The sequence below is a fragment of the Myotis brandtii genome, unplaced genomic scaffold, assembly GCF_000412655.1.
Source record: "Myotis brandtii unplaced genomic scaffold, ASM41265v1 scaffold633, whole genome shotgun sequence".
Taxonomy (NCBI): domain Eukaryota; kingdom Metazoa; phylum Chordata; class Mammalia; order Chiroptera; family Vespertilionidae; genus Myotis; species Myotis brandtii.
In genome coordinates this window covers 3,809,605-3,819,326 of record NW_005370423.1, presented here as the reverse complement: position 1 = coordinate 3,819,326, position 9,722 = coordinate 3,809,605, and the positions used below count along the sequence as shown (strand labels likewise).

Sequence of the window (9,722 nt, the reverse complement as noted above, 5' to 3'; positions counted from 1 at the left end):
TAGGAGGAATATCGGTGTGTTGGGGCTGCCCCTCGCCCTTGCTAAATGACCGACTTCCACAATGGCTATTTTTTTATTTTTTTGGTAGAAAAACAAGCAAGAATGTATTGACCACAGCAAAAATATACTTAGGTAATGACACAAGGAAGCCCATATGAGAAGCAACTGGAGAGCCAGGCCGGGCTGCTTTAGCTCACTGGGAAGTCACAGAATAGGGGGCCTTGGAGACGGATTCGGGGGTGAGCCTGGGACAAGCTGCTGCTGCCCATTGCTCCCCTCGTTGCAAGTCTCATAGGGTCCCTTAGAGGTTGGGGATACGTGCCTGGGGGGGGAGAGAATGGCACAGGCTACTCTCTGGAAAGAGAAGGCCCACAATGGCTCTAACTGGTGTCCTCGCTGCCTTTGGATTTAGCAAGTGAGTGACATGAGTTAAAACGCTCACTGGGAAGTCACAGAATAGGGGGCCTTGGAGACAGATTCGGGGGGTGAGCCTGGGTCAAGCTGCTGCTGCCCATTGCTCCCCTTGTTGCAAGTCTCATGGGGTCCCTTAGAGGTTGGGGATACGTGCCTGTGGGGGAAGAGAATGGCACAGGTGTACTCTCTGGAAAGAGAAGGCCCACAATGGCTTTAACTGGTGTCCTCACTGCCTTTGGATTTAGCAAGTGAGCGACATGAGTTAAAAACATTGTCTTAATAAAGGCACTTTTAGTTGTAAGTAACCAAAGCCCTGTGACAATGAGCTTAAGCCAACTAGAAAGATGGGAGAATTGTTCAGTCAATAGCTTTAAGGGCCATAGGTAGTATGTAAATTCAGACACAATTATACCCCTATGGGCTTCAGGCATGGCTGGATCCAGGTGCTGGAGGAAAATCATGAGGCATCTATCTGTCTCCATCCATCTCTTCCCTTCTCTCTTGAGCACAAGCTCCCAAGTGCTGAACGAGATCCACGTCTCTCTTCATAGTCTTGGGAGCCTTTCTTCGAGACTCCCAGACTTGACTTGGGTCCAAATTCATGCCTAGACTAAGGAGTCCTGGGAGATGGCTATCCAATTTGGCTAGACGCAGGCAGAGGTCAGGATGAGAACGAGGGAGGCTTGGCTCCCCGAGAAAAACCACCCGGGTACTGTCACCTGAAGAAGGGACCCAGGACGAGCCAAGTTAGCAGATGCGCCCCCACACACACACACACACACACTCACCTGTGTCCTGCCTGAAGCACACCTAGCGTGACTGCCGGGCGGCCCGGCCTGCAGGGGAGAGGCTGTTCCATGACTCAGCCGCCCCCTGGCCCATGAGCTGGCCCCATGGGGCAGAGGTTGCTTTCTGGAAGTCCTGCTCTCAGGCGGCCTGATCGTGCCTGACATTCACTCAGACATGAATCAGCACCCCTCCCGTGCCTCCTGGACGAGCGGCGTGCTGCTTCCTGGAAAGGGTCGCTGTCCTGACCGGGTCAGGCACGTGAAGGAATTGCCTACACCTGGTGGCACTCACGTACCCGCCCGGTGACGATTCCCCCACCGTTTACCCCATAGACTTCTTTGGCCCCTGCCAAGCGGCCTGGGGATCCATTTCATCTAGCTCTTGCCCAAGACATGCCTGGGAGGTGAGCTTCCCTTAATACACCCTGTTAGTCACCGGCTGGCGTGGCCAGGCTGGGTCTGCGTCTTTCCCGGCGCCCTGCTAGCGGAGGTGCGATGTCAGTCCCGGGCTTAACCCTGGGGCTGCGTGTCCCCACGCTACCAGGTCACAGTGCCGCTCGCCCAGCCGCTGGGCTCCACCACCGCCTCCTAACATCCTCTTCTTCAAAGCCTGCGTCAGTTCAAGATTGCACAGCAAGCCTGGAGGTGTGGCTCAGTGGTTAAGCTTTGACCTAGGAACCAGGAGGTCACAGGTCTATTCCCGGTCAGGGCACATGTCCGGGTTTCGGGCCGCATCCCCAGTGTGGGGCGAGCAGGAAGCAGCCGATCCATGATTCTCTCTCATCATTGATGTTTCTCTCTTCTCCCTTCCTCTCTGAAATCAATAAAGATATATATATTTAAAAAATAAAAAAATTGCATAGTAACATGTGTGATTATTAAACTAGTGCGTATCTTTCTCCCGGTGTCCCACAAGAAGTTTTAAAACATGTGATACCTGACTATTTAGCCAGGGGCACTGACCTCTTTCCCCCTTGGATTGTCAAATTAAAAAATGACAACAAAAAATAAATAAATAAAATGAAATTAAAAATGACAACAGCCAACACAATCATAGCCGTCCGGTGTGAATGAATCAAAATTGCACCTATTGTTGTTGCCAGATCGGCAAAAATGTAATACATTTTTGGAGTGCCGCAGAATTTTAGAAACTCATTTCTGTGCCACGAGATGAAAAAGGTTGAAAATCAGCTGCTCTGGCAGATAATCTTCCAAGAGACAAGATCTGGGTGTCCCTGGAGCCTCGGAGGGTGACTGGTCGGTACATAGTAGGTGCTCAGTAAGCATGTGTCCACTCATCCGTTTGCCACTAATCCCTTAGACTTGGGACGGTAAGTCCAAGCAGATATGGCCCCTGCCTGGCTCCGCCCTGGGGGGGGACAGGCTCCCGCCCTGGGGGGACAGGCTGGGCGGCAACAGTCGCTGGCCAACTGCAATGTTTTCTCCAAGCACAGCTCCGGGAAGCCCGGGGAGAAACAGCTGAGTCACAGGGATCCAGGAAAGCTTCCCTGAGGACATGATGTTGGCCAAAGTTCAAAACGTTGAGAAGACAGAAGCCAGGTGAAGGAGAGGAGAAGGAGGAGGGGGAAGAAGGGGAGGAGGAGGAGGCCCTCACAAACACCGTGAAAAGCAAGGGAATGCAGCACAGCGGGGTGGGGGCCTGATGGCCGAGTCCCTCAGCGTTAACCCCCAGAACAGGGGTCACCATGCAGGAACGGGGGCTTTTGGTTAAGCCAATGCCTTTCTTTAAAAGAAAGAGCCTGGCTGGTGTGGCTCAGTGGAAGAGCGTCGCCTACGGACTGAAGGGTCCCAGGTTTGATTCTGGTCAAGGACGTGTACCTTGGTTGCGGGCACATCCCCAGTGGGGAGTGTGCAGGTAGCAGCTGATCAATGTTTCTCTCTCATTGATGTTTCTAACTTCTATCCCTCTCCCTTCCTCTCTGTTAGAAATCAATAAAATATATATTTTAAAAAAATAAAGAAAGAGCCTGGCTGGTGTTGTAAATCAATAAAATATATATTTAAAAAAAAATAAATAAAGAGCCTGGCTGGTGTTGTCCAGTGGTTGGGCGTGGACCTATGGACCAGGAGGTCAGGGTTCGATTCCCGGTCAGGGCACATGACCGGGCTGTGGGTTCCATCCCCAGAGTGGGGCGTGCAGGAGGCAGCCGATCAGTGATTGATGTTCCTCTCATCATTGATGCTTCTATCTCTCTCTCCCTCTCCTTTCCTCTCTGAAATCAATAAAAATATATGTAAAAAAGAAGAAAAGAAAGAAAGGAAGGAAGGAAGGAAGGGGGGTGGTGTCAAAGGGAGAATGTATGTTTTGGGCAAAGCACTAGTTTAAAAGGCTGGGGACCAGCTGTCAGATTCCATCAGCACCTGGCAGGGCGGCTGCCACACAGTAGCCAGTGATGGCGAACCTTTTGAGCTCGGCGTGTCAGCATTTCGAAAAACCCTAACTTAACTCTGGTGCCGTGTCACATACAGAAATTTTTTGATATTTGCAACCAGAGTAAAACAAAGACTTCTATTTTTGATATTTATTTTATATATTTAAATGCCATTTAACAAAGAAAAATCAATCAAAAGAATGAGTTCGCGTGTCACCTCGGACACGCGTGTCATAGGTCCGCCATCACTGCAGTAGGCCCTCAGTAAATGTGGGAATGCCTGGGGGATCGTCATTGCAATCAACGGGTTTTTCTTTTTTCTTTTATCTGAGGGAGAGAGAGAAGCATCGATGTGTTGTTCCACTTACTTATGCATTCATTGGTTGACTCTTGTCTGTGCCCTGACCGGGGATGGAACCCACAACCTTGTGTACTGGGACATGTGCCTACCAACTGACTTCCCAACTGAGCTACAGGCCGGGGCTCCACAGGTTTTTGTTAAAACAGAGAATGAAGCCAGCCAGGGGGAGGCCCCACTGGGAGCCCACGCAGACTCCCAAAGCCACACAAAAGAACTAAAGGGAGAAGGAAATTACATTAAAACGGGCAGGTTTACGTAACCCTGTCTGTGCAGAATAACATGTGCCGGGCCCCACAGGCCATTGGCTGCAGGCGCTGCCACTCAGAGAGCGGGCGAGGGCCCTTGGATGCCAGGCCGAGAGGGGCCGCGGGAATTCAACACTCAGCTCCTGTTCTCCAGGCTCCGGTGAGTCACCCTGTTTGCGACCTGAGATTTATGAAGACAGCGCTATGCATTAGAAAGAAAGTTCAATCCGGGTCCCCCCCCACCGCCCCTCCCCAGCCCCTGGCTGTGCAGAGCCGCTGTAAATGACTCATCAAGAAATCAGGGTGTGTCACAGGCTGGCGGTGAAGTCCTGGATCAGAGGCTAAAGTTCTAGGACAGAGTCTGTGAATCAGATCTCACTATGGATGGTGGTCCTCCGTGCCACTCAGCAGGGAGGGCCTCACCCCAGAGATCCTCAATGGGAGCCACACCCCCGGCACCAAGATACCTGGGCCTGGGAGCGCCTCTCACTCCACGTGACCAGGGGTGAGCTGATTCTCAGCCGCAGGCAAAGGAGCCCTTCATTTGGCCCGGCTGGTGCGGCTCAGCGGGTGAGCATCACCGATGAACCAGGAGGTCACGGTTCATTCCCCGTCAGGGCACAGGCCCGGGTTGCGGGCTCCATCCCCAGTGTGGGGCGTGCAGGGGGCAGCCCGTCCATGATTCTCTCTCATCGTGGATGTTTCTATCTCTCCCTTTCCCTCTCCCTTCCTCTCTGAAATGAATACAATTATTAGTATTTTTTAAAAGCAGCCCTTTGTTCAATACGCTGACTGTCATCCCTTTCAAGAATGACAGAGACGCACCTAGGCCGTGTCGCACACCAGGCACCGTGTTTTGTGCACATTGAATCAACTTGCTGCCACAACAACCTTATGGGGGTGCTACCATCCCCCATTTTTCAGATGAGGAAGCAAGGCCCGCAGGAGGCCGGATCCTAAAAAGCTAGGAAGAGGCCTTGACAAGTGGAATGGGGAAACGAGGCCCAGGGCTGACAAACTGCAGAGCAATTTACAGCAGACGCAGAAGGTCAGCTTCCTGGAGGTTAACAGCCTATTCCAGGACTCGAGCCCGAAACCCGGGCATGTGGATTGTCTGGTCCAGGGATTGACCCAGCGGCCTCTCGGGACGACGCTCAACCCACTGAACCACACCAGCCAGGGCCCACGCTGGTTAATGTGCAAGAGATTTGAAGCGCTCCCTCAGCAGGGAAGGGGGTCACGAGCCGGACGGTGGCGGGAGTTGGGGCGAAGTCAGCCAGGCGTCGGAAAATGGCCGGGAGAGCGGCTGGCCAGGGAGGACTTTAGCCTTTTCTATGTTAATCTCAGAAAGGAGCACATTTGTAAATTATTCACATAACTAAAAATGAACTTTAAAATAGTGAGGGTTCAATGGCAAGTCGTGCAACTGCATAACCTTAGATGGGGGTGAGCGTTCCTGTTTAGGGAGCCGGGGAGCCCGCAAAGGACAGGTTCCAGGAAACGCCGAGTGGGCGCCTGGCGTGTTTCTGCCTCTCGGTATGGAATTCACAAAGGGGGTCGTTCGGTTCCTGGGACCCACCTTCTCCCACCCCCACCTACCGGAGGCTCAGGTGCGGGGCCTGGGCCCGGCCCTGGGAACAAATGTGACACTTCGCTTCCTGAGCTCTCCTGGCTGTTTCCTCCCTAACAGTCTGGCCAGACACCCAAGGTGATGTTTTTATTGGTTTTGACCTGTGGTTCTCAACCTTCTGGCCCTTTAAATACAGTTCCTCATGTTGTGACCCAACCATAAAATTATTTTCGTTGCTACTTCATAACTGTAATGTTGCTACTGTTATGAATCGTAATGTAAATATCTGATATGCAGGATGGTCTTAGGCGACCCCTGTGAAAGGGTTGTTCGACCACCAAAGGGGTCACGACCCACAGGTTGAGAACCGCAGGTTTTAGACAGAGAGGAAGTGGGGGGAGAGAGAAACATGGATGTGAGAGAGAAGCATCAATTGGTTGCCTCCCGTATGCACCCTGACAGGGATTGAACCCACAAACTGGGTGTGAGCCCACACCAGGAATCGAACCCGTCACCGTTTGGTGTATGGAGGACAACGCTCCAACCACTGAGCAACCCGGCCATGGCAAGACCAAAATTCTTACCTTCAGGACCCCAACCTGCCTGTCCCAACACCACTCACCTCTGACCTGACCCTCCCTCTCTGTCTGCCCCGCAGGCACCCTACCGCCTTCCCTGAGCTCCTGAGACCCCAGGCCTTCGGTGCTCCCTGGCCTGGGGTGCTGTCCGCCTCACCACTGAGCGAGATGGAGCATGAGGTGCAAGCTGGACCCTAGGGGACCAGTCCCGTGGGAGGAGGTGGGAGGAGGTGGGAGGAAGCAGGATGGGGCAGGGGCAGAACCTGAGGCGGGCCAGCCCGAGCCCGGCCAGGCTTCTGGGAAGCCTTGGGGCAAAGGCTGTGCTAACAGGTCCTGAGTCTTTTCTTTTTAAAGCCGGGGCTTTATTTTATTTACTTCTTTTCTAATCCTCGCCCGAGGATATTTTTCCATTGATTTTTAGAGAGCGTGGAGGGGACGAGACAGAGAGAGAGAAACACATCAACTGGTAGCAGTAGAGCTATGTGCCCTTGACGGGAATCGAACCTGAGACTCTTGAGTCCATAGGCTGATGCTCTAGCCACTGAGCGAACTGACTAGGCCAAGTCCCAAGTCTCGCTCAGCACTGAGCAGACTTCTCCAGCTCGGGCATGATGGCGACCTCAGGCAGGGTGGCCCCGTGCAGGGGAGGTGGCCCCGTGCAGGGGAGGTGGCCCCGTGCAGGGGAGGTGGCCCCGTGCAGGGGAGGTGGCACTGGCCGGCGGAGGCCGAATGCCCACTGCACCACCCTGGATAGAGACAAGCTCTCCCCTGACTGGGGAGGGCACAGGCCCTGACTGTGCTGCTGCCCACATCCCCTGCCAGGCCCCAGGGCAGCCTCACCGCTGACACTTCCTAAGGGAAACCTTTGCTCAGACTCTGGGCTCTGAGCTGCCATAAAACTCGCCTCCTCTCCTCCCAGCAGTTATCACAGGAATGACCGGTCATGGGTGCGATTATCTACTTGATACCTGTTGGCCCTAAGAAACTGTACCCTCTGTGCAGGGAGGGGCCGTCTTCCTGACTCACCTCAGCCCCTAAACAGCCCGGTGACAGTGTGTTCCGGAGCGGAGCGCAGTCCTGCGGACACCGGACTCTCCGAGCTGCAGGAGCCCCGGGAGCTGGCTGTGTGTCTGAGGCTCATTCCATTCCCAGGGAGGAAACTCAGGATCCTTCCGATCGGGTGTCATCTTTCCTATTGAGGAGCGTGGCGCAGTGGTTGAGCGTTGGCCTCTGAACCAGGAGGTCACAGTTTGATTCAAGTCAGGGCACAAGCCCGGGGTTGCAGGCTCAATCCCTGGGGTGAGGCGTGCAGGAGGCAGCCGATCCATGATTCTATCATTGATGTCTCTCTCTTTCTCACTCTCTCTCTCTCCCTCCCTTCCTCTCTAACATCAATAAAGATATATTTAAAAATATATGTATATATTTAGGAGCCTCCTCCTGCCCCACTCCTACCTGCTCTGGAGGGCAAAAACAGGACAAAGATCACACTATTGCCCCATCCATCCCCACAGCTACCAATCCCAAGCATTTAAGGGCTCAGTGCATGGCAACAGGCAACCCAAATGTCCACCCCAGGGAGCCTGGTCCCTGTGTGTAGGGGCTGCAGCCCTGGGCCAGGAATCACGGTCCGTGCTCTACACTTAACGGTGCCACCTGAACAAGTCGCTCACCCTCTTAGAGCCTCGCCTGTAAGATGGGGACAGTGCCTGCCTTTTCTTCCTCACTGAGGTCTGCCAGGTTCACATGCAGGGAGAGGCCAGACCGTGCTTTGCCGATTGGCAGATGTGGCTCACAAGAAGGCAAGGGAGGGCTCTTCTCCTGCACCCATGACCGGTGGGCGAAGGACATTATGGGGACACGAGCTTGTTTCCTACAGAGATGACGTGGGAGCCGCTGTCACGGGCTGTGTGCTGCACGTTGGTGAACACAGTTGTGCAAATGAATGTGTACTCCCCCACCTAAGCCTGCCCCGCCTCCCGGCTCCCTTGTCCCTTCTGCTGGGGGCAGAGCAGCAGGAAGTGCACTGACCCTCGGGCGAGCAGTGAGGGCCTGCGCTTTGGTCATTTGCAGGCCAAGGTTACGTGTGTTTTGGAGGTGGAGGTGGCGGGGAGCGGCTGGATGTGCGTCTCCCTAAGTGGGCAGAGCGGGTGAGAACATGAGGTGGATGGCTGTGGAGTTCTTAGAAAAGCTAAGCTCCCCCAGTCACCTGGAGGCTGGCCTTTGAGACGAGGCTGGGCAGGAGCTGGTGTAGGCACAGAATTTCCAGAGGGGAAAGGGCCTGAAGGTCACTTGTGCAATCTACTTGCGGGTAGAGAAGCTGAGGCTCCGACAGCTAAGCGAGTTCTCCCACATCCTCGCTGGGGAGTGGGTTTCTCAGACCCGGTGTCTCCGGCTCTGCACGGATCCGGGTGAGCCAGGGAGCCTTTACCTGGGGGGCCTTTGCCAAAAACAACAGCCACCCCCAGGCCCGCGTGGCTCTGTGGTTGAGTATCGACCTATGAACCGGGAGGTCACGGTTTGATTCCCGGTCAGAGCACATGCCGGGTTGTGGGCTCGCTCAGATCCCCAGTGTGGAGCGTGCAGGAGGCAGCCAATCAATGGATCAATGATCCTCATCACTGATGTTTCTATCCCTCTCTCACTCTCTGAAATCAATGTAAAAATAATCCACCCTGTGTTAAGCATTCATTCTGCAGCCAACATTTAGAGTGAGTGGCTACTACGGGCTGGAAACCCTTAGAGGGGCGGTCATACCAGGAAACGCGCTGCCCAGCCATTCTGGAGCTTCCTGGAGGAGGACCGTAAACCAGCAAAAAGTATCTGAGCAAGATCATGTCCGATGCTTGGAAGGAGATAAAAAGGGGTCATGGAGGCGGGGGAGAGCTCCGACGGAGGGGCCAGAAGCCCGACCACGTGCTATGCCAGGTGCCGGTCCGCCCATCCTCCCACCCACCCTTACAGGCTGTGGGCACATCTCCGTTTTGCCCACAAGGAACCCCACGTTCAGAAGGGGTAAGAGTGGCAGGCAGTCCAGTCCCGAACTCCTACCCACCACTTCCCACCAGCCGCTGCCACCTGGATGATGAAACCCCGGTGCAGGGCTGCACCACTTTCAGCGGGCGTCCTTGCAGGGGTCGGGGGTTTGGGGGAGAGGCGCCTCCAGGGAGAATCTGCAAACAGCTTTACATTCACAGAAGTTTGAGACGCGCCGAGCCCCTGCTAGGCCCCCGCGGGGGCCGAGCCAGACCCCGACTCCCGCCCGCTCAGCCCGGGATTGAGCCAGACTCCAGCGCCCGCCTCCGTCCCGCCCTCATCAGACAGACCAGCGCGGTGCACTATGGGACTTGTAGTTCAGCCAGCCCTCTCCTCG

The 9,722-nt window shown here is 54.6% G+C and overlaps 1 protein-coding gene across 1 annotated transcript in view; it reads left to right on the top strand.

Annotated features, from left to right (window-relative positions):
- The first annotated feature begins 374 nt into the window (after positions 1-374).
- The window catches only part of GPT2 (glutamic pyruvate transaminase (alanine aminotransferase) 2), a 30,418-nt gene continuing 21,070 nt past the window's right edge, over positions 375-9,722 (top strand). Inside the window, exons 1-4 of the mRNA XM_014528411.1 lie at positions 375-415; positions 1,747-1,816; positions 2,524-2,620; positions 4,826-4,831. Of these exons, the coding sequence (XP_014383897.1) occupies positions 375-415; positions 1,747-1,816; positions 2,524-2,620; positions 4,826-4,831 (214 nt within the window). The remainder of the gene's footprint in view (positions 416-1,746; positions 1,817-2,523; positions 2,621-4,825; positions 4,832-9,722) is intronic.